The sequence below is a fragment of the Wickerhamomyces ciferrii genome, contig 00302, assembly GCF_000313485.1.
Source record: "Wickerhamomyces ciferrii WGS project CAIF00000000 data, strain NRRL Y-1031 F-60-10, contig 00302, whole genome shotgun sequence".
NCBI lineage: Eukaryota > Fungi > Ascomycota > Saccharomycetes > Phaffomycetales > Wickerhamomycetaceae > Hansenula > Hansenula ciferrii.
This window is the reverse complement of record NW_011887438.1, coordinates 1-25,692: the sequence shown is the minus strand read 5'-3', so window position 1 is coordinate 25,692 and position 25,692 is coordinate 1. Positions and strand designations below refer to the sequence as shown.

Genomic DNA, 25,692 nt, shown 5'->3' with positions numbered 1-25,692 from the left:
ATACAAAAAAAATTAGCTTCTCGTTAATGGTGTTAGCTGGCTCTCCAGGATCAGGTAAATCAACTATATCACGTCATATAATTGAAAAAATTAATGCATTATATGGTGAAGAAGTTGCCATTGTGGTAACTCAAGATGGTTTCCATTATTATAGACATGAATTAGAAAAATTTCCAAATAAAGAAGAAGCATTTAAACGTCGTGGTGCTCCTTTTACATTTGATTCTGAATTATTCTTGAAATTGATCAAGGTATTAAGAGAACCAATTAATGATAATTTAATAATTACAGCACCAGATTTTAATCATAAAGTTAAAGATCCACAATCAAATGCAATTTATATTAAACCAGAACATAAAATTATAATCATCGAGGGAAATTATGTTTTATTAAAAGATGAAAATTGGAAAGAAATTGGTTCTTTAGTTGATGAACGTTGGAAAATTCATGTTGAACCAAAAATTGCAAGATCAAGAATAGTTAAAAGACATATTGAAAGTGGTATATCCTCTACAATTGAAAAAGCAATTAAAAGATGTGATGATAATGATATGATTAATGCAGAATATATTAGATTGAATTCATGTGTTCCAGATTTAACTATTGAAAGTATAGATGAATAGGAAAACCTTTATTTTTTATAATTATTTATTCAACTTATCAATAGCTTCTCTTGCCTTTTTAATATTTTCCAAAGCTGTAGTCATATCTGAATGTAAACAAACACTAATTGGATTCCCATCAAAATGTAAATCAATCAAATCATCATTTTGATCAGTAATTTGATCTTTTAAACCAGCTTCATAAATTGAATCATGAATAATTTCAGGAGTTTTCAATCTACTTTTAGCAGGTGGAACAAGACCTCCCTTTGAGTCATAATCACAATCAACATAAAGTTCTTGAATAAATTCAACACCTTCCTCTTTGGCAATTTTTACATAATGAGCATTTTTAGCACCAAGAACCGGGACACCAAATACTTTAATTGCTTTCAAAGCAGCTCTCATGATTTCTTCATCTCTTTCAATATAAAAATATAATTCACCATGAGGTTTAATATGACTTAGAGGAACATTTTCAGCATCCAAGAAAGCCTTAAGAGCACCAGTTTGATACAAGATTAATTTATAAATTTCATCAGGTGGGATATCCCATTTTCTTCTACCAAACCCAATTTTATCAGGTAATCCAGGATGAGAACCACATTTAACACCATATTTTTTAGCATTTTGAACAGTTTTTAACATTATATTATAATCACCAGCATGAAATCCACATGCAATATTTGCACGATCAATATATTTTATAATTTCATCATCATCTGCAATTTGATAACGACCAAATCCTTCACCCATATCACAATTGATTTCATGTTTTGTTAATAGTTTCCCATTTAACTGAGCTGAACCAGATAATTTTGTAGCCATTGTTTATGAGTAGTTTGTTAACCATTGAAACTATTAACCATATTAACCAGCATTTCCATCAGTTTAAATATCCCAATCAATCAATCCCCATCTATTTCTTATCAAATTGGCATAAACTTTTCGGGTAATGTCCTTATTGTTTTCTTAAAAAAGAAGTTTTGCGCTGAAAAATGAAATCCGAGGACATAAAATTTATACACGTGACGAGTCAGATGACTCAAAATAGCCAGTAGTCGGAATTCAATTCCCACCAAAATGCCAACTTTACACAGAAAAAGGAGGTTCAGAATCTCAGAATTGTTGATTGAATTGAATTGATTTGATTGATTTGATAGCAATTGAACTATTGGAAATCACATAGAATGCTTCAATTACAGAGTGACAACTTGTTGATCAAGAAGACATTGACAGAATTGATCGAATCTCCAACTTCAGTTGATAGAATTGTATCTGATTTTGATTATACAACGTATCATCTTTCAACACCTGAAAACAAGACAAAATTATTATTATCAATAGGAACAAAATCATGGAAAGATTTGGATAAATATGATGTTGTTGGTAAATTGAATGCTATATATGGTCAATTCCAAACCGATACTGTGGAACCAGGTTATAATTATTCAATTTATTTAGATCTCGAAGAAATTGCTACAAAATCTCAAGATGAACAATTTGAAATTATTGAATCACTTTCATTATTGAAGAGAAATGCTCTTGCTGCACCTTTTGAAAGTGCATTAGAACAATATGAAAAATTAAATGCTGAATATCAAGAAACTGGAATTGAACCAAGCTCAAATAATTCATCAATTATTGAAATTAATTATAGAGATGAAGAATCAATTTATATAAAATCTTCATTTGATAGAGTTACAGTTATATTTTCCACAATTTTTAAAGATGAAACTGATAAAATCTTTGGTAAAGTTTTTTTACAAGAATTTGTTGATGCAAGAAAAAGAGCTGTTCAAAATGCTCCACAAGTTTTATATTCACATAAAGAACCACCATTAGAAATTAGAGATTTAATAAAATTTAGTCCAAATGAACAAAAAGGTTATGTTACATTTGTCTTATTCCCAAGACATTTAGTACCACAAAAAAAATATAATACAATTTCTCATATTCAATTATTTAGAAATTATTTCCATTATCATATTAAATGTTCAAAAGCTTATATGCATTCAAGAATGAGATTTAGAGTTAATCAATATTTGAAAGTGTTAAACAGAGCTAAACCAGAAAATGAAGAAACTGTTGAAAGAAAAACCGCAACTGGTAGACGTTTCCTTGAAAGATAAACTCTTATATATACGAAAACTAATAATGTACAATTGATGTTTTTTTTATTTACACGTGATTTCATTAAAACTTTTATACGAATCTATTATTTACATTTATTCTGCTTTTGCAGGTTTTTTTAACACCATATCTTGATCTTGAAGTTGTTCTATTTGCAACACCACTTAAATCCATAGCACCACGAATACAATGATATTTAATACCAGGAACATCTTGACATCTTCCACCTCTAACATAAACAACACTATGTTCTTGAGCATTATGACCTTCACCTGGAATATAAGCTGAAACAACATCACCATTTGATAATCTAACTCTACATGCTTTTCTTAAAGCAGAATTTGGTTTTTTAGGTTTTAAAACCATAACTCTTAAAACAACACCTTTTTTAATTGGACATTGGTCTAAATTTGGAGCTTTATTTAATTTCTTCTTTGGAGGTTTAACAGCACCTTTTCTTATTTGATTTATTGTTGCCATTCTATTATTTATTTTTATTGGATTAAAACGATTTTGAAATTGGAAAATTGAACTTATAGAAGTATTTGAAGATGCTAGTTTGGCACCGGCCCCGACATTTTGACGGAAAAGTTGTGTAGTGGCTCCTGATCCCACAAGGGACTTGAACATGAAGTTTAAAACAGTCATATTTATGTGGTGGTTGACTGCGATGTTCCCTTGATCTTTATTTGAATCTTTTGATCTTTGTTGGTTTTATTCAAAATATTTCAATATCGCTTTTTTCAAATTCGCGAAACAATTTAATAATAATTTTTCGCGAACAAAATACCCGGCCGGGGAATTCAAAGAAAAATATACCACTCCATAGAAATTGAATCTTTTGAATATCAACCATTGAAACCATTGTTATTTCAATTGAATTAAGGGTCACTTACCGTTCAAAATGCTTAGATCCAGACTACTATCAACTGCTAGACGCTCCATGGTCATCACACCAAAAAGAATGATGTTCCCAGCCTTCCCAACCACCCAATTGAGATTATCATTAACCCCATCTTTAATTAGATCTTATTCTCATGCTCCAGAATTAACTCGTGATATTATTAAAGAAAGAGTATTGGATATTTTTGAAGGTTTTGATAAAGTCGCAGAGGATAAATCATTAGAAGAAACTTCAGATATTTCTAAAGATTTAGGTTTAGATTCTTTAGATATAGTTGATATTGTAATGGCTTTAGAAGAGGAATTTTCAATTGAAATTCCTGAAAAAGATGTTCCAGGTTTGAAAACTATTGGTGATGCTATTAATTATATTGAAAACACTCCAGATTCTGCTTAGTTATATACACACATACAATTTATCGATCTAATATCGTACTTATTTATTATTTATTTATTACATACAATAAACATATATGATTTTTTATAACATTGATTATTTATTGAATACTTCTTTTTCCAATTCTCCAAGAGATTCAACGTAAACTTGTTCCATATCTTTAACTTTTTCTAATTCAATTTCATTCAATTCTTCATTTCTATTAATATCTAAATTAATTTTATTCCAAAATTTAACTTCACCTTTACCAATTAAGAAATTATATGCATCACCTTTATTATTTGCTCTTGCAGTTCTACCAACTCTATGAACATATTCTCTACTTGAATTTGGTAAATCATAATTAATAACATGTTGAATTGTTAAAATATCAATACCTCTTGAAATTAAATCTGTTGAAATTAAAATATGAATTGAACCTTCTGAAAATTGTTTTAATAATTTGGATTTTTCAGATCTTGATTGTGATGAATTAATATTTGATATAATCAATGGAATTGATAATTTAGAAACTAATATACTTAATAATCTTGATAATCTTAAAGTTGATTCATTTGATTTTGTGAAAATTAAAACATTATGTGGATATTTTAACCATTCAAATAATTTTAATAAATATAATGGTTTATGACTTGATGAATTACTTGATAATTTAATTGTATGTTCAGATAATTGAGTTGGTAATGTGAAAATTTTATCATTTTGTAATATACTTTCTTCATTATTAACAATTATTAATCTTGGATTATGGAAATTTAAATTTGATAATTTACCAGAATCTGTTGTTAATGTAGCACTGAAAATCATTTTAATTAAATTTGGTTTGAAAATTTTGGAAATATTATTTCCTTTATTAACATCATTTAATTTTGTTATTAAAACATTTGACCAATCTTGGAAACTTTGATTTAATAATCTATCAGCTTCATCAATAACACACCATTGTAAATTTTTCAAATCAATACTCTTGAGATTCAAATGATCAACTAATCTCCCAGGGGTTGATATTATAATATCTGGTACATTTTTAATTAATTTTAAATGTTCATCTTGTAAATTTAAATCACTTTTACCCAATGTAACAATATTTAAATCAATCCCTTTGGAAATAGAATCCATTGTTTTATAAACTTGATTAATCAATGGTTTTGTTGGAACTAATATAATACATCTTAATCTTGGTACAATTCTATTTTGTAATGATTGAATAATTGGAATTGTATATGCTAAAGTTTTACCAGAACCAGTTGATGCATTAACTAATAAATCACCTTTTATAGAATTTGGATTTAATTTATTATTTATTTCAGGTAATAATAAGCCTAAAGTTTTAATTTGTGTTGCAAATGCATTATCAAATCCCAAATCTTTTAAATTTTTTAAAATTATTGGTGAAATTTCAAAATCTTTAAATGGTTTAATTTCATCTGTTTTAATATATTCAGGTGTAGCTAACCAATTCAATGAATTGTTTGTTTGAGAACGTGATAATCTTTGATCTCTTGGTAATTCAGGTTGTGGTAAAGGACCTAATTCATGTGTTTCAGCATCTTTAATATCTTCATCTTCATCAATTTGATCTTCAGATTGTTGAGATTGTAATTTTTCTGTTTTACTAACAGATGTTGTAAATCTTGAAATTATATTGGAAAATTTTGAATCATGATCTTGTGGTTCTAAAGGTTGTAATGGTTCAGATGTAGGTTTTTCATCGGGTATTATTTTATCATTATCATCTTCTTTGATATTATCCTCATTATCATCACCATTGGTTTCACTATCACTGGAATCATTTTCACTATCATCATCACTATCACTACTACTATCACTTTCACTATCACTTCCTTCACTACTATCACTATCACTTCCACTATCACTTGAATCTTTCATTTCTTCATCACTATCACTTGATTCATTTTTATTTTCATCTTCATTATCTGATTCAACATCACTCAATTTTCTTTTTGAAGAAGTTTTTTGTTCATCCACTATTAAAATATTAGGATCGAATCTTGTAGCAAACATTGTTCCCGAATTAAATGAATAAAAATCTTTGATTTATCAAATTCTTATTTATCAATACTCATCTCATCTCATGGTAGTAATAAAAAAATTTACTATAAACAATAAAAAGACCGTGTATAGTTGACAGATCACATCACGTGTAATTTAGTAAAGTCAGCTGACTAGGGCTTCTTAAAATATCACACGAGAATTTTCAGGAATTTTTTAAAAAATCCCACGCGAATCCTTCCGATGGTCCGGAAATTTTAGGTACCAAAAAAAGTTCAAAAATTCTGCCAAATTTGTCCGGTATGATTACGTCAAATTTTATTAAAAAATTGTAGGCTTAAATTTTTTTTGATAAAGCGGATTAACTATTACGTAGTTTTGTATATTTATACATGTATTGTGAAGTCATATAAGCACGACCTTAAAAGAAGTTCTACTGTCTTGTTTACATTTCATGTGTTTGAAGTATATCTTTTGATCAAAATAAGTCTAGATTTATGTGTTCTAAGATAGGGCGGTAAGATCAAAGTGGAACCACAAGTATCCTGATTTAAGGAGGCAACGTTTAAAGAGTCAACAGCCAACAGCCCCGGGACTTGTTAACAAACCAGCTATTCACCCCGTGAAATTCTGGTTTAAAGGGAACACCTACAAAAAAATCTAACCACAATTTTGATAATTTAATTCATGGCAGGAATTATCCGGATTTTGAAACATTTAACTAGTTGATTACGTATATTTCCTGTACAGATTACAAATTTAGGCCTTTGATAACCGAACCTATTTTGGATTTTGGTACGCATAATGATGAATAAGAGGAGTTTAATTAAAGTTTAGAAATAATCATGTTACATTTTTTAGATTTGTGATCCTATAAGGTAATTTCAGACGTGTATAAAAGGATTGAGAAATCCTGGTTTGAGGTTTGAAATGTTTATTCCTATTAGATTATCATTATAGACATAGTTCTAAACAACAACAACAACAACTTTAACAACAACAACACTTTATTACAATTACACAATGGCTTCACCAATTCAAAGACCTTCAGGTATTTTATTCGCTGGTATTTCTACCATTGCCTTAGCTGGTTATTCATATGTTCAATTAAATTCAAAAGCTTTTGAAAATCAATACGTCTTGAGTGGTAAAAATCCATATAGTTTTAACTATGAACGTTATGGTGCTTTAAATAAACAATAAATTAACAATATCACAAATAATTATACAACACACTCCAATTATATTTTTAGCTTGATGCTTTCCATTCATTAGATGCTTTATCATTATCATATTGACTGGTTCAATATAAGTTTTATATAGTCTAAGATTACTATATATGTATACCAAATATATTTATTAGAAAATTATATAATATGAAATTGTAGTAACCCCCTAATCTATTATCATGATTTTTGGGGTGACATTAGTGACATTAAAATGACTTTTGTAAATACTCCAACTTTTTGGATGAAGGGGAATAAATTTGAGCCATACAAACATAACCATTTCCTTTTTTGAGAAACCCAAAACCGAGGGCAATGATCACATGATTTAAACTCGCGAAACCCAACACTTCCGACCATCAGCTTTTTTTTCCAAGTTAACTATGGAAATTACGATCAATTATAATGTTGATCAATATTAAAGATTTGTATTTTATAGATATTATATTAAAAAGCTAAATTATAATGAGAGCTGCTAGTATACTGTTGAAACGTTCAGCATGGAAAGGTGGGTACTGATACTTTTCTGATAGTAGGATCTCATACTAACAGTTAATTAGGTCCTCATGTTGTTCCATTACCAATAGGACATGCTTTAAAAACAGGTACACCAATTAGAACAAATGCAAGAAGTTGTACAATATTACCACAATTTGTTGGATTAAAATTTCAAGTTCATAATGGTAAAGAATATGTTCAATTTGAAGTTATTGATGATATGGTTGGTAGTAAATTAGGTGAATTTGCACCAACAAGAAAACCATTTAAATATACTCAAACTAAAAATAAATAGATGTTATTTTGTTATCGAATTATTACATTTTGGTTATTTGGTCATTTGTTTGTTTTTCCTTCAGTCATTTTACAACATATTTTGTTATTGTATATTACATGTATATATTTATATTAAAAGTTTTTTAAAATTTAGTGTATTATGCAGTGTAAAAGTTCATCAAGATACAAATCTTAACGATTAACCTTTTGCTAACGCAAAAGCTTTATTTATCTTCTCTCTTGTCTTGAAATCCCAGCTTTTAATCTTTCTTCTCTAATTCTACCAGTTTTATCCTCCATTGGCCATTTCCCCCATTTATTTAATCTTATAATCAAACAAGTTGCATTATCATCTCCACCAATAGCTTCAATATATTTTATAACTTCTTCAGAACAATCTTGAGGTTTACCTAATCTATTATTATGATGAGTTTTGATTAAATCCACAATTTCTTGATCAGTTGCATTCTCGGTAACACCATCTGTAACAAGAACAATAAAACATTCATCACCACCTTTACCACCTATTGTTTTAGAAGTTAAATTATTTTTAGCTATTGATGTGGAATCACCAATTATATATTGAGTTATATCAGGTTCTGCACTTATACCTTTTGATTTTGCAATAACATCACCAAAAGATCTTGTATTTGCAAAATTCATAAATCTATTTTCACCAAATGAATCAGTTGCAAAATTTGCACTAAATTTATTTAATCTCTTGGATTCTATATCAGAAGTTGGATGATGTATTGAATTAAGGGAATGAGCTTTACCATCTTTATCACATATTATTGCCTTAGTATCACCAATTTGACTTATGATTAATTTTGATATTACACCATTTTCAAAATATAAATTTGAATCATCTCTAGGATCTAGGTTATATAACCAAATTGAAGTTGAAGTTGAACCTGATTTTTTATTATTTGATAAAAATTCATAATCTAATGATAAATAAGCTTGATTTAATCTTAATTTTAAATCATCCATATCTGTTTCCTTAGGTTCAATTGAATTGAAAAGATCTGATCTTTTCCTATAAATTCTTTTCCAATAACCACCAATATCATCATTATATTTTTTGAGTAAATCCATATAACCTTCCTTTGTGGGCTCTATTGTTTCAACTTTTTCATTTAAATGATTTCTTAAATATGTACTACATTCATCACCACCATGACCATCAAATATACTTGTTGTGAAAACATCATGTTGAACAATTTTAGTCATACCATAATCATTTAATTTAATTGGTAATTTAATCATATTAACACTATATTTATCTTCATTATATAATCTCATTACTCTTGAAGTTGAATGACCAAAATGTGATGGAGCTTTTAATAATTGAATTTTTAATTTTGCATGTTTATAAATTGAATCTTGTGATAAATTTAAATTTGGTTGTTGATTATAGTTCCGTATGGGGAACGATACAAAATCACTTAAAGATCTTTTTTGATGTATTGATTTTAATTTTGGTATTTGTTTCATATTTTCATAGTGGATAATTGTGTTGATGTTTTGTATTAATACCTACTAATTACCAGGTATATAATAATCTTTTTATGTCAAAGAATTTGAATTTTCGCAATTTTTCTTTCCCGGGGAAATTTTGAGATCAGGAAAGAATTTTGGCAGGTGTCCGCGTGGGAGTTTAGGCAGGGATAGACGGAGGCATAGACGGAGACATAGGCAGAGATCTAAACAGAGATCTATACAGAACTAAATAGAACTAAACAGAGTGACATAGACAGGTATAAGCAATAACCATTAAATGAAATGATCTCTGTTTAGTTATTAAATAGAAAGTATATGATAATCAACTCCTTTGACTCATTCCATTGTAATTTAAATCCTTTGTTTATTGTTTTACTTTGTAGTAGATCAAACTTGTACGCGTTTCGTGTTATCCGATTAGACCATATTACACACTTTTAAATGATATTTAAATACATTGAAATCATGGTAATTTAAAGGAAATGAGCTTGATTGATTTGGATGTAGTCTAGTTATTTCTGTTGATATATCTTCTAGCAATATTATACTTAAGTGTACTTGATATTTTCGTTCAATCGTTCATTAAACACTTCCACACATAAAAAATGCTGAAATTGTTACAAATTCCTCACTGGAATCATACAAGAACAACACCCAATACAACAAAATCAAATCATCACCATCACCACAAGACAATGGATCCAAAATTACCATTCTATCTTCAACAATCCCATGCCCAACTAGCCACTAAATTCAAACAAATCAAATTATTAGAAGATGAAAGAATTCATGATGTTACTATTAAAAAAGATGAATCAAATTGGAGTGTATCATCAGGTATTGAGGCATTTGAACTCAAGAGAAATCGTTATATGAATATATTACCATGGGATAAAACAAGAGTTAAATTAAATGTTACAGATGGGTTTAATGATTTTATAAATGCTTCAAATATTGAATTAGATCTTAATAATCATGATTTTAAAAGTTCAAAACAACAATATATATCAACTCAAGGTCCAACTAAAAACACAGTTGATCAATTTTGGCAAATGATTATACAACAATCTCCCATGAAGAATGTTGTAATATGTATGGTTACTCCATTACAAGAACATGGTGTAACAAAATGTTTTAAATATTGGTGTGATGTTAAAGATGATTTAGTTAAATTTCAAGGTGATGATAATGGATTTGAACATGATTTAGAATTAAAATGTATAGATTCAGTTGATACTGATATACCAGGAGTTACATATACTACATTATCATTAAAATCAATTAAAGATGATACAATTATTGATGAAAAAATTATACATCATTTATATTATGATAAATGGACAGATTTTAGTAAACCTGAAGATTGGAAATCTATTTATCAATTAACCAAATTAGCAAGAGGGTTAAATGATGATTTAAATAAATTAATTGTTCATTGTTCAGCTGGTGTTGGAAGAACAGGTACTTTTATAACATTAGATTATTTATTTAATAGTATTGATCAATATGATAATTCTCAAGATAAAGATCTTATTGAGATTATAGTACAAATCTTAAGAACTCAAAGGATGATGATGGTTCAAAGTCAAGAACAATTCTTGTTTATTTATGATAGTTTGAAAAGATATTTATTAGGTGTGTAATGGAATGATGGTATTATGGTATACAATTTGTAGTAATGAACATTCGCACTATGAATACATTGAAAGATTTCAATTTGAACTTAATATACAATGGATCTTTATAACACAGTGTACCTTTTCATTAACTATCAACAACATATATATTCCCAATCTATAGGTACTCTTAATAGACAATTGATTCTATAATAGTAGCATCATCAATTAATAGTTCACCGGTAAGGACAACATGATGTTTTATTTTTCCTATTGTATAACAACAAATTTAATTAAATGTATCCAAATAATCAAAATAAATACTAATTAAAAGTGGTAAAAGGACTATTCCACTCATGATAAGGACAATGACACAGGTGGTGATAGTGAGTGTATCGTCATCTATCCATGAGAACATTGGTTCTTTTGGTGGTGATGGGAAAGTGTATTGTTCATGTTCAAGAACAAGTTGAACAGTGGTGATGTTTGGATTTGATATGGAATTGAATTGATTTGAATGATTGTTCATTGTTTGATCTGTTGATCTGTTGTTTATTGATGATTAGAAGGGTTTATTTTCATTGTCTTTTAATTTCATTGATTATTGTTTTTATTACGTGTTCAAATCTTCAAATATCTCAGCGGCTAATTTAGTTTTAAATTTAAATTCAATTAATTTATTTGGGCGGCTAATTCAATTTAATTTTAATATAAATATAAAGTGAACGCGCTTTTAGAAACTTGATCTTGTTTTGTTTTACCGCCATCATCAATTCATACATTCTTCATAGAGTTCAATTGATTTCAGTTAGGTTCAATTGGTTTAGTTAGTTCAATTGGTTACAAGCTATTAGATCATCTGTTACAAGTTGTTAATATCATCATTTTCATCACCATCAATATGACACTTTCAAGTTCATTTAGACTAAGTCTTAACAAAATCACCGTTGCTCAACCATTAAAATCTAAAATTTATAATCTATTGGGTAATTTACAATTTAATTTAGTTGTTTTAGAAGAAACTAATTATATCAACTTCCAACTGGTTAACAATAATTATTCAAACAATGAATTTTTAGAACCAATTGAAGATTTTGTTAAATTAATTACAAAACCTGAATATGTTAGTCTTACTTATAATACTTTTTATATGGATCATTTTAATAGGAAAATTATTTTTAAACCAAGAATTTTACCAGGTTATAGTTATGAATTTGATTTTTTAGATTCAAATATGGAAATACTGAAAAGAGAATTATCAAATTCAATGAATTCTCTTGGTGGGTTTTTAAAATTAAAAATGATTGGACTGGATCCAATTGATTATGATTATAATTATGAAAATGGTAATTATCATAGTGCTATTGATTATTCAAGTGATATTGATACATATTGATATACCATACATTATAAGGGTTTATGTTACTTGCTGGATCAAAACAAGAACCCTTAGATATCGCTGCATTCAAATGGCTTAGAGAAATATAAAACAAAATTAAAACACACCACACCCAAAAAAAGTTATGATTGTTTATGAGAAAAATGAGAAAAAAGGTTTAGATTATGTATACTATAGTATACTTTACAATTGAATCAATGGCTATGATTATGTATTTAATTCCATATGTAAACTATTACTTCAAAATTCTTAAAAATTCTTCAATAATTAATTCCCATTCATCAATTTTAATAAAATCATTATCAACCATTGTGAAAATTAATCTTAATTCATTATTAAATCTCATAACAACAACACCAAATGCAAATTCTAAATTAAAAGTTGATTGAGTAAACCAACCATTAATTTTTAATTTCCCAATATTTGTAATTCCAAAAAAATCTCTTTCAATATTATTGTTCAACCCATTTCCAAATCTTTCAACCCAATTAACCTTTTCATCAGATTCAAACATTGACAAGAATGGTTGCCAAACACCACCACTTTTAGCTTCATTTCTTAATTCATCACTATATAATTTTGTATCAATTTTAGGATCAATATTTTGGAAATAACCAGGTGAATAACATCCATATCTAATATCATCATCAGTTGGTAAAAAAGGTCTACCATCAACTCCAAAACATGTTCCATATTTTAAACCAATGGGGAACTTATTTGGAAATGTATTTATACTTGCTTGAACCCATTGTTTTTGAATATTTGAAGTTAATGAATTTGATAAATTTGGAATTTGTGTTGTTTTAACAATAAAATGATGATTTGATCCATAATTTTTAATACTTGTTTGAAATTTTATCAATTCAGATTCTAATCTTTCACCTTGTTTAAAAGCTTGGAAATCAATTAATCTTTCTAATGGTTTTGAAACAGTATGCCCTGAATCATATTTATAAATTGGTTCTTGAATAGAATTTATTTCATTTGGTTTGAAATCATCAATAAATAATTCATTAGCTAAATTAATAACTGATCCTCCATCAAATATTGAATGATCCATAATTATTACAGAATAATCACCTGTTAAGATCAAACGAAATAATTGTTCTTCAACACCATATTTTTCAAATCTTTCTTGATTAATCTTGAGTAATAATGATTCAAAACTTAAATCTCCTCCCCAATCAAAAACAAATTGATCTATATATAAACTTTATCTGGCAAATAAATTCCTTCATCTTGAACAATAGAAGCTAATACTGGTGATGATTCTATTATCCTTTGAAGTCTATAGTGTAATTGTTCTTTAGTTGGTATTAAATCAGGTTTAATAATGATACTAAAATTATTGTATTTTTTAGTTTTACTTAAAGCGTGGAAAAATCTTTCAATTTTACCAAGATCTCTAATGAAATGTGTCATAATGAAAATTGAACTATAATATAAGAGTGATTGGTATGATTTATTGACAATGAATGTTTAATGGAATCATGGTTTTCTTTATATTTGTTTAGTTTTGATCTCAAATTTTCAATCCTTGAGAATCTGTACAGTTTGATAGTTATCAGATATAGAAGCTTAACGGCCGTAGGCAGCCACAGATTAAAGGCGGGATAAACAACTTGTTAATATCAACATTGATTTTAAAAGATTCAATCAAAGTATAATGTCATGATCAGAGATAATTGTACTCGAATTGTATTGGAAATTGGAATACATAACTCATAGTTATGAAGTGTGTTTATATGATAGTACCATGATATGATAGTACCATGATACCTACATAATACCGGGGATCAAAAATTAAGTGACATTTTATTATAGTGTTAATTGTACAATTTCAGGGGGAAATTAGTTTTTACTAAATTAATTAATGTGTGTTTTAATGTTATGATTATGAATATTACTGAGAATTTGTTTGAAATATAAAGCCTTATAGTAAATGAGTGGAGAGAATTCAGGACACAGAGTCCATAAACACAAGTCTCTGATATTTTACAATGCAACTCAAAAACAAAATAAATGGTCATACAAATGCAAGTTATGTGGTTTCGAGATAAAGAATAAAAGTAATAAAGACTTTACTAGGTCTCTTACAAGCCACTTACAACAGAAACATTCAAGAGAATATGAAAAATCCAAAAGTTTCTCTCCAGATGAAATCTATTGGAATTCACTAATGAGATTGACAGGTGCTGATAAAAAGATCAAAGAAAACAAAGATGATAACAAATATGATTTTGAGAATATTGAAATTCCAAAATATAATTTGAATAATTCAATATTATTTGAATCTGAGTTTCTTTTGGAACTTATTGAAAATACCTGGACATTGAACCGAGATAAGGCTTTTAAGAATTTATTTGATGATTCTAAGCAAGATGAAGATGACGATGAAGTTATTGAAAATGTAAAGAAAATCACCCAAATTAACCCAAGTGAAGTTTCTGAAAAGGGGTATCAAGAATTGGAAAAGGAACCGAATAAAGATATTAATAAAAGTTTAGATGAATCTCAAGAAGAAGAAGAAGATTCTGATGATGATGATGGTGATGACGACATTAATGATGATGTTGTTGAGGTTCAAGCGAATGACTTTAATATATTTTTCAAGGAACATGAACCAAATTGAAGCTGGTTTTTTTATATTAATTGCTTTTGGGATTGAATATAAAGTCTTGAGATTATACATTCAACATGGTTTTTTTATAGCAGATGTATATCTTAATATGATTATTGTGTATTTATCGTTGACAACGACATTTAATCTATAATTATTACCGAAATGGTTATCACAAAATGATAGATATCCAATATTAAATGCCTGGGCTATCGAATGAGCTTTATATGATATGACTCTAAAATCTTCTAAAGATCGAATCGCAAATTAATTAAATCTGTTTATTATCCAAAAAATCAAACTATACAATAATAATCAAAAAAAGGAAGAAAAGACATAGTAAATTAAATGATTAAAAAACTCAATAATTAGTCATTCAAGTGCAAAATAAAAAACAGTAATTGTAGGGGTTTCATTCTTTATATCATAACAGTATCTTGTATTCATATATAAGTAGTTTCTTTTAATACTTAACCAAAATAAGTTTCAGCTAATGCATCCTTATCAACAAACCAAGCGATTCTACCAGCAGAACCTTCATTAACAATAGATGCAGGTAAACCTTTTTCAGGTCTTTCTAAAATAGTTTTAACAATTGAAGCTTTAACAGCACCTTCAACAACAAATGAAACACGATGGGAATGACATATAACTGGAATAGTTAATGTAATTCTTCTTGTTGGACCAGATGGTGCATTTTCAACAGGTACAACCCAAGCAAATTTTTCTCTTAAAACTTCATGATCATTAGGGAAAATTGATGCAATATGACCATCAGGTGCACAACCTAATAAAAATAAATCAAATAATGGTAATCTAACTGAATCTTTACTTGCAAAACCTTTAATAAGGATTTTTTCATAAGCATCTGCAACTTCTTGTGCATCATCTAATAAAGATTCATCAATATGATAAACTTTGGGTTGTGGTTTACCTAATTCTTGTAATTTATCAAACAATTCTCTTTTTGCTAAACCATAATTTGAATGTTCATCACTAAATGGAACTAAACGTTCATCTGCAAAATATATATCCCATTTATCCCATATAACATCTTCTCTTTTCAATAAACCTTGAGCTAATACACTTATTAAAGAACCACCAGATATAGCAATTTTAAATCTTTTATTAATGATTTTTTCTTTCGCTTTTTTAGATTTTTTATCTAATGCAGAAGATGATAATGGAGGTGTAGCAGAAGCTGATGCTAAATTTGATGAAGAAACACTTGGAGTTGGATTTTTTGAAGATTCATTATTTGTACTATTACTTTCAATTGAAGGATCATTTCTAGGAATTGAATGTGATGTTAAAGTTTGTAAATTTTGAACAGATGTAGTGGAATTATTACTTGGTAAACTATTCACCAAAGCTTGATTTTGAGCATTTATAACATGGTTGGCCACTGCATCTGCGACACCAGCAAACTCACTAAATGAATAAATTTTTGGTACCGTTGTTGTCATAATATCAACTCTATGATCTGATTTGTATGGGATCTGTTTATGAAGACCTTATAATATGTGACACTTTGTCCTTAAATTTGTCTTGTGACGGTTTCAAAGATTGAAATTCGTCCTCAATTCTTAACTGAATTGTTCTCTATTGTTGTTAAAAAACTCCTGACTTTCTTTGATTTCGGTGACAAAATCCACAAAATTCGCGAATTGTTTTTTTCAAAAAAATCCAAAATGCTGAGTCAGCTGAATCCGGTACAAATCTTACAAAAGACGGGTTACACTTGTGAATTCCGCGAATTTGATTAAAAGTAGTATAATGAATGGCAAATTTAGTAAGTAAATTATCATAAAAGACACGGAAGAATCAGACACTTACAACAGGTATCACAAGTCAATTGCAATCTAATATGCCTGTTACTACAAAGCGTGGTGTCATTGAGCTCCTGACAGTTATTTTTTACAAGGCTAAAGGTCATACCATTGAAAAGGAATTAAGCAGTAATCGTGAGAAAACAATATTCATTAATGATGGAACAGTTCTAAGTTTTCTACAACCAGGTGATCAAAATGATGATAAAATAGTTGTATCCGTGATGGATATTGATGAAGATAATGTCAGTTCAATTGTGATTAATTATAGTAAATTCTTTTCTACTTTGAAACTACCGGCAAGTGAAGAAACTGTTGCTAGATTTTATAGTAATTATCAAGGTAATCCACAAGATACATTATGGGGGTATATGTTTCAAAGATTAACAGATGTTTCAAATGTTCAAATAGATGTTGATAATGCACTTGCTCAAAATGATAATGGTAAATGGAAGGAATTTTATGGAAAAATTATTATACCTGCTTTTTATAGATTTAGAGATTCAAATGAAGTTCATTTAACTCAAGCTGAAAAAGATGAATTTATTAAAAATGCTGCATTCAAAGTTGGAAATCGTGAAATATTCCCAGAAGCTGCAAGAGAAGCTAATCAAGCCGCATCATCATCATCAGCATCACAATTACAAGAACGTCCTTCTACAGCTTCATCAACTGCAGAAGCTACAGAACAAGATGTTAGACCTCAAAAAGTTTCAACAAATAAATCATCAAATTTACCAGAAGAATTACCAAAATTTGATGATGAATATGAATTAAAATCTCGTTTAGAAGAAAGATTACCTCCAAGATCTCCATTTGCTCCAATTGGTGATCGTGATTTACATCCATTTGGTCAATATCCACCATTAAAACCACATTTAGGTGGTCCTGAAGCTCCATTTTCTGGTATGATTCCAGATGCTAATCATCCATTATTCCGTGGTCCTCCTGGTTCAGGATCAGCTCCAAATAGAGGTGATCATCCTCAAGGTTCAAGATATGATGATCCATTTGGTAGAGATGATTTCGATATGGTTGGACAAGGCTTACCAGGTGGTAGAGGACTTGGTGGTAGAAGTACTTTTGGTGGTAATAATCCATTTGGTAGATCTGATGGATTTGGTGGTGGTTTTATTTAAGAAGAATGAGAAAACAAAAGAAAGAACACAAAATAGAACCCATAATTTAATGGTTTTAATGATTTACGTTTAGTAAAAGGAATGATATGTTGATTTTGCTTTATTATTATTTGTCTGAAGTTGTAGTTATAATGTTGTTTCAAAGTTTTACGTCAAAAAGTTCTATTAGGTCTGTCATGTTCCCCGGTCAAAAGTTTATATTAGATGCCTTAAACAAGTAACCCCTTAGATCTTTTATTTTCCAAGATTTGACAATATACTTTAAGAATCAAGATCCATACCAGTTGAATATAATTGTTGAACTTTTCAGGATGACACCTAATCCAGATGATATTTTCACCATTGATACCAAACTTAAATTTATGTTTTGGACCATGAGTACTGCGTTACTCAGTATCTTTTCTGAATGCGCTGAGGACGGAAATGACGAAAAGACAATGTATTACAAAAGTTCATCAATATCAATTACAGGATATATGAAAATCGCAGGAAGAGCATCAGTTGTTCAAATATCAGATAATCTGTTCTTGTTTAGTGGTAGTAATTGGTTGGAAAGGGATAAAAATGGTGGTAGAGCAGCACTTAACCGTTCACAGATGTCAATAGTTACTAATTATAACGAGTTCTTTGAGGATATTAAAGACTATCCATTTGATAGGAACTGGATTGCAAGCATATGCGAATATTGTGGTGATGGAATAGATGATAACATTGAGGCAATAAAGAGAGAAAATCCATTGCTTAATGATGAAGATATTGAATATGGTAAAGTTATTAATGAAAAAACAGAAATATATCACGCTCACCAAGTAAGGGAAATAATGGGTGGTCAGTTTCTTGCATGGTTGGCTATAAGCCAAGATACCCATTGGTGGCGGTTCCATCTTCCATTCTATTTCGATGATAAAGTAAAAGAACAATTTACTAAAACCCTTCGCTCATATCTAGAAGCTAAACAAATTGAAGAGCTTGGTGAAGAGTCAGATGTTGTTGATGATGATGACTTACTACTAAGATTCCCAGTGACTGGATCCTCTCACTCACTAATTAATAATGGTGATCAATTTTCAAATACAGAGAAAAATGGGCTTCCAAGATCAAGAATTGAATATCCTGAAATATCAACAGGTGGCCAAACTAGTGTTTGGTTTGGACTTGGTAGGAATACTTCACCATTTTTATACAATACTTTACAATATAGTTAAAGGAAGGAGTACAATAATACGCGGTAATAATCAATATAGCTATCCAAATCATTTTTTGCTTTAATATATATTGCTAATATCAATTCTCTATACGTATGTACTATATTTTCATTGGAAGTAAACAGTATTAGTCGAAAAGAAAGAAAAAATTAAAGATCAACACTACTAGAACAAACGAATTCACCAAATCAAATTAAACTAAATTATGAGTATTCAATGACTTAATTCTAGTGGAAAGCAATGCTACTTGAAAATTTGCCTAGTGATACATTGGTGTGATCTTGATTTTGAAATTTCTTTAGGTCTGTCATGAGATTCGGGTCAAGGTTTATATCCTATGCCTTAAAGAAGTAACCCCTTAGATCTTAAATTTTACCGCCGATAACAATAGAATTAACAATTCACACCAATTAGGAAACCAAAATTACTTCAAATATGTCGTCTAATCCAGATGATATTTTCACCATCGATACAAAACTTAAATTCATGTTTTGGACCATGGGATCTTTGTTAATGTATGTCTTTTATGATTCTTCTAAGGAAGGGATTCGTGATAGAACAATGTATTACAAAACTTCAGCTACGGCAATTACAGGATATATGAAGGATATGGGAAGGACGTCTGTTGTTCAACTATCAGAGAATTTGTTTTTATTCAGTGGGAGTAATTGGCTAGGAAATGGGAAATTTATTGCTGGTAAAAAATCAGTACAGACTACTCAGATGTCAATTGTTGTTAACTATAACGATTACTTCAAAGATATTAAAGAATTTCCATTTGATAGAAATTGGATTGCAAGCGTAAATGATTTTATTGGTAGTGAATTAGATCAAAATGACGTTGCATTAATGAAGAGAGAAAATCCATTGCTTATTGAGGAAGATATTGAATATGGTAAGCTCATCCATGAAAAAACAGACCAATTTCACCAACATCAAATGAGTGTGATTATGAGAGACGAATCTTCAAAACGTTCATCTTCAAGTTCAGGCGTGACCTTTCGATGGAGGTTCGACTTCCATTACTTTTTTGCTAGTAAATTAAGAGAACAATATACTAAAACCCTTCGCTCCTCATATCTTGAAAGAGCTAAACAGATTGAAGAGTCTAATGAAGAATCAGACGATATTGATGATGCAGATGAGTTACTTTTAACACCTCCAGCTGCTGGATACTTTCAATCCAAAACTAGTTATGATGATTCATATTCAAGTACAGGGAAAGAAGAGCATCCAAGATCAAAAATTAAATATCCAGAAATATCAACTGGTGGACAAAGTAGTGTTTGGTTTGGGCTTGGTAGGAATACTTCACCATTTGTATACACTACTTCAGAATATATCTAAAAGAGAGAGAGAGAGAGAGAGAGAGAGAAGTACAACGATATGTAGATATCAAAATTAGTCTCTTCATATTGTTATCAGCTTCCCTGCTATGCACATATACTATACCCATCCCAAGCCACCAATTTATGAGATAATATGTAATTGCTCTTGCACAACTATGCAATATGAAAATTGTTACGCCTGATAAGCGAGCCATGGTGCTTTTTATACAGTACAGATAATCATGCTAGCTGTGTATCTTCATACATTCACCAAAAACTACTAGCAGTATGTAATGAATAGAATAGAAAATATATAGATTTGACGTAAATTGAGCCAGAAGAATATTCATACACGATTGATTTCCTACTTTTAATTAATATAGCCGTCTTATACTTTTATATAGATGACGTCCAAAATACTACATGATGTATATGCATCTGACCATACTCGTAGAGTCCTTAAATGTAATACAACTATACATCTTAATCTGATACGAATGCCTAATTTATTATCAAGCGATACAATGCATGTCATCACATTCCAAGTAAGCTATAACAATTATTAAACAATCTACCAAAGTCTAATTATCCCAGAAGAATGTTAATTCATCTGGTGTACCTTCATCTAATCCACAATCTTTGACATAATCTTTTCCTTCAAATCTATCATTATAATAATCTTCAAAGTCACTCAATGGTGTACTGAAACCAGGACCTGTTGAATGTCCTTTTAAGGGTAATACAGCGTCATTATGAATAATTCTAACAAATGGTTCATCTTCACCATCACACTCTAATCTTTCAAAAACTAAACGAGCACCCATTGGCATGATATTTGAAACTTTCCAAGGATGATCAAAATCTTGATAATCAGTTGGAATTTCACCATCATACAATCCTAAAGCAGAGATAATTGGGAACATACTTGAACTATGTGTGAATGATAATGTCAAATTGGCATTCTTATCTTTTAAAGATTTGATTAATCCATTAACATAAACGGCACCAACTGAACTAGAAAGATTATTACCTGGACCTTGTTCAAAATAAACTTTAACATCATTTGAATAAGAATAAGCCAAAAATTCATCAGATTTGAAAATATCACAAATCTCACTTGAGCCAGTAACAATTAAATCAATTCCACAATAATCCATTAATGATTTAACAGCTTTCTTGGAGATGTTCAATCCTGGTGATTCAGTGTTTAGTCTTTCAGCAATATCCTTTAAGTAATCATCAGAGACACTATCAATTTTATCTTCACCGTTTTCCCAATCATAATTCTTACAATAGTTGATTGGAGTTAAAGAATTAGCACCTAATTTTTCATTATCTTCTTCAATTTGAATGATATAACTTTCATTATAATCTTCACCTAGGAACCCTTGGGCAAAACTTTTAGCAGATGCAACTATTCTACTACCATTTGATGAAAAGAATTTAACACCTTCCTTTTCATTGAATATATCATCATAGACTTCCCTAAATAGGGCACCGTGTGTATATAAATCCAAAAGACCAGAGTAAGGACCTTTAGCGGTTTCATCATCAGCTTTACTTAAATCTAAACCTTCAAAATCATAGTATTTTAAGAAATTCAATGGACCTTTGATCTCTTCTGAAGAATTTTTAATATCAGCCAAATGTTTAGTTATTTTCTCTAATTTATCTTCACTTGGAATTCTTTCACCATGTCTTGATAATAAATTTGCTTGTGTAACTTTACATTGAAATGGTGTATCTTTTGAAATACCATATCCTGGATTTTGAATATATGGTGATGATGTTGATAAGAATCTAAGAACGTTAAATTGATCTAAAGCTTCTTGAGTATATGGTTTATAAGATAATTGTTCAGATTGCAGTGGAATTGGGAAAGCATCAATTGTAGCAATGGAAAATGCCAATGCAGATAAGACGGTAGTTGATAATTGCATCTCTAGATTCCAATGGTGACTGTGTCTCTTGATGGATTTTGTGATAATTGAGATGAAGTAAACTCCAAGAACCAACCTTGTAGTTCATCTAAAAAGAAGAAAATCTTTTCCCATCTCATCTCTTTATCGTCGTCTTTGGTTGATTTGCGCAAAGTTTGCTCAACCTACATAAAAATCACCCCGATGAGGTTCATTTAAGCGCATACTGAAGCAACTGTTGAAAATTGAAATCAGTGGTATTCTTTATTAGGTGCCCTCAATATTCTTTTGTTAATATAATAGCGGTAAACTGGTTCTCTTTGGCAATATTGATTTTTGATCGATTTTGATATACTGATACCTAAAAATCTTTTGAAACAATTGAAACAATTGAAACAATTCGTACCAGCGAAACGATTGTTGAATCTCTTCCGCGAATTTCCATCTTTGGTATAAAAGGAACAAATCATCCCATTTTTTTTCAACTTCTTTTCCAAACTTTTTTTTGAAAAAACAACTGAGCATTGAGCTTTAAAACCTTCATCTTAATCGAATTGGGAATAATAACGATTCCATCTATCTTTTAAGAAGCTCTTATTTCACAGGCCGTCGTTTATTTGACTATAAAATCCTTGATACTGCTCATTGGAAGTGTTCTATAAGTGGTTGAAAAAAATACCCCTGAACTTGGAATCTGAAATATATCTTGGTTTGCAATCACAACCAATAAACCGTATAAGATTATTTCCTCTTGAAAAACAGGGATTCTAGACTTCCGTTAATTAAAGAGTATATTGATTACTGATCTGTGTTTGTGTTTCAAAATAATTTGCATAGATTGGTGGCCTAATAATTTTATTTGGCTAGTTAAAAAAAAACTCAATCTGCAATTGTTACACTTTGGATTGTTATAATTCCTACTAAACAAAAAGGTTTCAATCTGCTAACTCTGCTTTAATCTAATCAGGATCTAAACTTAGTTACCACTGATCATCAATATAGATAGTCTCTCTAATTTAATAATAACAAACAAATAATAATTCAAATCTATCGAATTCTTTTTGACTTTAAGTTAAAACATAAAAATAACGTCTACCGCGACTTATACTTCTAGTCAACGTATACTCCCTTTTTATAAGACCTATACGTGAAACCTCCTTTATCATTTATCACCAATGATTGAACACACGCCTTTACCTTATATGGTGAACTCCAAACAGGAACTTGTTCTATACAGTATCGCTGGAAAGCATGCCATTATCAACACATCCCTTCTTGCAAGTGGCCAAGGGGTACCAGCATTAAGACCTATTATTAAAGTTGATTCCCAAAGTGCTTCAATGCAAGTTCATGATTTGACATTACACAAAGTTGTTAAGCTTGATGATGATAGAATGTTGGTTGAACATTCAATGTTTGAGATGAACTATTGCAAAAGAAGGGTTATTAGCTTTAAGGAATACTTTGGTGAGCAAATCCAATGGCCAGTTATAGTCTCAAATGTTATTGAACATCCTATCCATACTGGTAATGCTGCTTTGTTTGTTAGACATGATCCTAAAATCGTATTTGGTGCACAGATGTTGAGGGTATTGTTTGATTTTGATATGGATGAGGTTGATTATAGTGATGAAAACACTTTCAAGTGGAAACCAATTCCTGGAATGACACCTGAGGAGGAGAAACCGTTATATGATAAGAGTTTAAGGGAGTTTTTGGAAAGAAAGTTCAATAATGATGATGATGATGATGAGGATAAAGAAGATGAAGATGATGAAACATCACATGAACATATTGTCAATCATCCTGAAGCACCTGTCTTGGATGAAGATGATGGGGATTTATTCAAACCAGAAGGACTAGTTTATGGTGATGATATGATGATTGAAAAACCAAAATCTCGTGGTCCGAACAACTGATGGTTCTTAATTGGTGAAGTAGAGTGGTTTATATATGCTAGTTAATAGATGTTGGAGGTTGATTTTGCTGATTGAACAAATTAGTGTTTTTATAAGTTATAGCTAAGTGATAGTATGGAGTACATTTTTATAATATGATATATTTGTTATAGTTGAATTGTTTGCATTGACCATGATTGTAGTGATTCCTATATATGAAGACGTTTAATTACCCGCGAACTTCGAATATGATCTGTTGTAAGATTAGCCTTGAAAGTTGAAACCTTAATTTCTCGAAAAACCGTTGACGTTTCAACAATAAGAGCCCGATCAAATTCTTGCATTAATAAACCAAGTGGTATATATATTTTGAAATGCAAATTACATTGGAAATACCTCATATTTTGGGGACCAAGAAAGAAGTTATATTGCTTGCAATTGCTGGCTTGATTTGGGTAGAAGCAATTGATGAAGGTGGTTTTGGTAAATGTTACTATCTAAATGATAAACAGAGTTCAACTGTTGCTGTTTACCAAAATGGTCGTTATTCAGTATTCCCTATAGATGATCCAAAAGTAAATGATAAATTTATTGTGAGCTTCTATCAAAATAAAGGGTGGACTTATAGTACAGTTATAAGTTTCAAAAAAGAGTTTGGAACTGTTCAATTACCTGTATCAACAGTTGATATTATCACACCATCAGGTCTTTACGAAAAAGAAGAGATTATGAAACTACCACCATTAGGTAGAAGATGTCATAAATTTCGTCATGATTTCCAATTGAAAATGTTCAAATCCAAAAGTGAACATTGTGATTGTGAACATTGTGAATTAAATGATGATGGTATAAATACCCCAAGATTTAGAAGAATTAGACATAAAAGAGATTATATGTTAGATGCATTTCTAAATGATAAATTTTATAAAGAGTTTTTGAGAATAATAGGCCATAGAAAAACTTCTTCTAAAAGAGAAATGTTGAATGATGATGATTCAGATGATGAAGAAATTGAACTCATACCAGATCCTGAAGATATATCGGTAACAGAGAAAGAGTCAAGATATATAACTTTCAAATCAAATATCGAATACCCAGGTGAACCATATGGTGGTTATAGCTCATATTTATTTGGATTAAATATGCAATCACCATTTGGAAGAACTCTAGCATAATCAAGAGTTGTGC

At 29.6% G+C, this 25,692-nt stretch overlaps 19 protein-coding genes across 19 annotated transcripts; 12 read left to right on the top strand and 7 right to left on the bottom strand.

Annotated features, from left to right (window-relative positions):
- Positions 1-26: 26 nt before the first annotated feature.
- On the top strand, positions 27-623 carry BN7_6679 (putative uridine kinase; the record flags this gene model as incomplete). The annotated part of the gene is made up of 1 exon (XM_011272789.1): positions 27-623. The coding sequence occupies one exon, from the start codon at positions 27-29 to the stop codon at positions 621-623; it is 597 nt and encodes a 198-aa protein (XP_011271091.1).
- Positions 624-644: 21 nt separating this feature from the next.
- Positions 645-1,430, bottom strand: BN7_6678 (uncharacterized protein; the record flags this gene model as incomplete). The annotated part of the gene is made up of 1 exon (XM_011272788.1): positions 645-1,430. One exon carries the CDS (start codon positions 1,428-1,430, stop codon positions 645-647), a length of 786 nt encoding a protein of 261 aa, XP_011271090.1.
- A 362-nt stretch (positions 1,431-1,792) lies between these two features.
- On the top strand, positions 1,793-2,734 carry ARC35 (Arc35p; the record flags this gene model as incomplete). The annotated part of the gene is made up of 1 exon (XM_011272787.1): positions 1,793-2,734. One exon carries the CDS (start codon positions 1,793-1,795, stop codon positions 2,732-2,734), a length of 942 nt encoding a protein of 313 aa, XP_011271089.1.
- Positions 2,735-2,807: 73 nt separating this feature from the next.
- On the bottom strand, positions 2,808-3,383 carry MRPS12 (mitochondrial 37S ribosomal protein uS12m; the record flags this gene model as incomplete). Its single annotated transcript, XM_011272786.1, has 1 exon — positions 2,808-3,383. One exon carries the CDS (start codon positions 3,381-3,383, stop codon positions 2,808-2,810), a length of 576 nt encoding a protein of 191 aa, XP_011271088.1.
- Positions 3,384-3,639: 256 nt separating this feature from the next.
- On the top strand, positions 3,640-4,035 carry ACP2 (acyl carrier protein; the record flags this gene model as incomplete). The annotated part of the gene is made up of 1 exon (XM_011272785.1): positions 3,640-4,035. One exon carries the CDS (start codon positions 3,640-3,642, stop codon positions 4,033-4,035), a length of 396 nt encoding a protein of 131 aa, XP_011271087.1.
- Positions 4,036-4,131: 96 nt separating this feature from the next.
- DBP6 (putative ATP-dependent RNA helicase DBP6) lies at positions 4,132-6,060 on the bottom strand (the record flags this gene model as incomplete). Its single annotated transcript, XM_011272784.1, has 1 exon — positions 4,132-6,060. The coding sequence occupies one exon, from the start codon at positions 6,058-6,060 to the stop codon at positions 4,132-4,134; it is 1,929 nt and encodes a 642-aa protein (XP_011271086.1).
- Positions 6,061-7,071: 1,011 nt separating this feature from the next.
- RSM19 (mitochondrial 37S ribosomal uS19m domain-containing protein) lies at positions 7,072-8,067 on the top strand (the record flags this gene model as incomplete). The annotated part of the gene is made up of 2 exons (XM_011272783.1): positions 7,072-7,195; positions 7,862-8,067. 2 exons carry the CDS (start codon positions 7,072-7,074, stop codon positions 8,065-8,067), a joined length of 330 nt encoding a protein of 109 aa, XP_011271085.1.
- Positions 8,068-8,276: 209 nt separating this feature from the next.
- PTC6 (type 2C protein phosphatase PTC6) lies at positions 8,277-9,545 on the bottom strand (the record flags this gene model as incomplete). Its single annotated transcript, XM_011272782.1, has 1 exon — positions 8,277-9,545. One exon carries the CDS (start codon positions 9,543-9,545, stop codon positions 8,277-8,279), a length of 1,269 nt encoding a protein of 422 aa, XP_011271084.1.
- A 701-nt stretch (positions 9,546-10,246) lies between these two features.
- PTP1 (tyrosine protein phosphatase PTP1) lies at positions 10,247-11,194 on the top strand (the record flags this gene model as incomplete). Its single annotated transcript, XM_011272781.1, has 1 exon — positions 10,247-11,194. The coding sequence occupies one exon, from the start codon at positions 10,247-10,249 to the stop codon at positions 11,192-11,194; it is 948 nt and encodes a 315-aa protein (XP_011271083.1).
- Positions 11,195-12,068: 874 nt separating this feature from the next.
- Positions 12,069-12,563, top strand: BN7_6670 (uncharacterized protein; the record flags this gene model as incomplete). The annotated part of the gene is made up of 1 exon (XM_011272780.1): positions 12,069-12,563. One exon carries the CDS (start codon positions 12,069-12,071, stop codon positions 12,561-12,563), a length of 495 nt encoding a protein of 164 aa, XP_011271082.1.
- A 238-nt stretch (positions 12,564-12,801) lies between these two features.
- Positions 12,802-13,988, bottom strand: BN7_6669 (uncharacterized protein; the record flags this gene model as incomplete). Its single annotated transcript, XM_011272779.1, has 2 exons — positions 12,802-13,766; positions 13,934-13,988. The coding sequence occupies 2 exons, from the start codon at positions 13,986-13,988 to the stop codon at positions 12,802-12,804; spliced, it is 1,020 nt and encodes a 339-aa protein (XP_011271081.1).
- Positions 13,989-14,508: 520 nt separating this feature from the next.
- BN7_6668 (uncharacterized protein) lies at positions 14,509-15,198 on the top strand (the record flags this gene model as incomplete). The annotated part of the gene is made up of 1 exon (XM_011272778.1): positions 14,509-15,198. One exon carries the CDS (start codon positions 14,509-14,511, stop codon positions 15,196-15,198), a length of 690 nt encoding a protein of 229 aa, XP_011271080.1.
- Positions 15,199-15,656: 458 nt separating this feature from the next.
- On the bottom strand, positions 15,657-16,652 carry SOL1 (Sol1p; the record flags this gene model as incomplete). Its single annotated transcript, XM_011272777.1, has 1 exon — positions 15,657-16,652. The coding sequence occupies one exon, from the start codon at positions 16,650-16,652 to the stop codon at positions 15,657-15,659; it is 996 nt and encodes a 331-aa protein (XP_011271079.1).
- A 401-nt stretch (positions 16,653-17,053) lies between these two features.
- FUB1 (Fub1p) lies at positions 17,054-18,154 on the top strand (the record flags this gene model as incomplete). Its single annotated transcript, XM_011272776.1, has 1 exon — positions 17,054-18,154. The coding sequence occupies one exon, from the start codon at positions 17,054-17,056 to the stop codon at positions 18,152-18,154; it is 1,101 nt and encodes a 366-aa protein (XP_011271078.1).
- A 311-nt stretch (positions 18,155-18,465) lies between these two features.
- Positions 18,466-19,359, top strand: BN7_6665 (uncharacterized protein; the record flags this gene model as incomplete). Its single annotated transcript, XM_011272775.1, has 1 exon — positions 18,466-19,359. The coding sequence occupies one exon, from the start codon at positions 18,466-18,468 to the stop codon at positions 19,357-19,359; it is 894 nt and encodes a 297-aa protein (XP_011271077.1).
- Positions 19,360-19,794: 435 nt separating this feature from the next.
- Positions 19,795-20,706, top strand: BN7_6664 (uncharacterized protein; the record flags this gene model as incomplete). Its single annotated transcript, XM_011272774.1, has 1 exon — positions 19,795-20,706. One exon carries the CDS (start codon positions 19,795-19,797, stop codon positions 20,704-20,706), a length of 912 nt encoding a protein of 303 aa, XP_011271076.1.
- Positions 20,707-21,268: 562 nt separating this feature from the next.
- BN7_6663 (histidine phosphatase family protein) lies at positions 21,269-22,627 on the bottom strand (the record flags this gene model as incomplete). The annotated part of the gene is made up of 1 exon (XM_011272773.1): positions 21,269-22,627. One exon carries the CDS (start codon positions 22,625-22,627, stop codon positions 21,269-21,271), a length of 1,359 nt encoding a protein of 452 aa, XP_011271075.1.
- Positions 22,628-23,808: 1,181 nt separating this feature from the next.
- BN7_6662 (uncharacterized protein) lies at positions 23,809-24,525 on the top strand (the record flags this gene model as incomplete). The annotated part of the gene is made up of 1 exon (XM_011272772.1): positions 23,809-24,525. The coding sequence occupies one exon, from the start codon at positions 23,809-23,811 to the stop codon at positions 24,523-24,525; it is 717 nt and encodes a 238-aa protein (XP_011271074.1).
- Positions 24,526-24,878: 353 nt separating this feature from the next.
- Positions 24,879-25,679, top strand: BN7_6661 (uncharacterized protein; the record flags this gene model as incomplete). The annotated part of the gene is made up of 1 exon (XM_011272771.1): positions 24,879-25,679. The coding sequence occupies one exon, from the start codon at positions 24,879-24,881 to the stop codon at positions 25,677-25,679; it is 801 nt and encodes a 266-aa protein (XP_011271073.1).
- Positions 25,680-25,692: the final 13 nt, after the last annotated feature.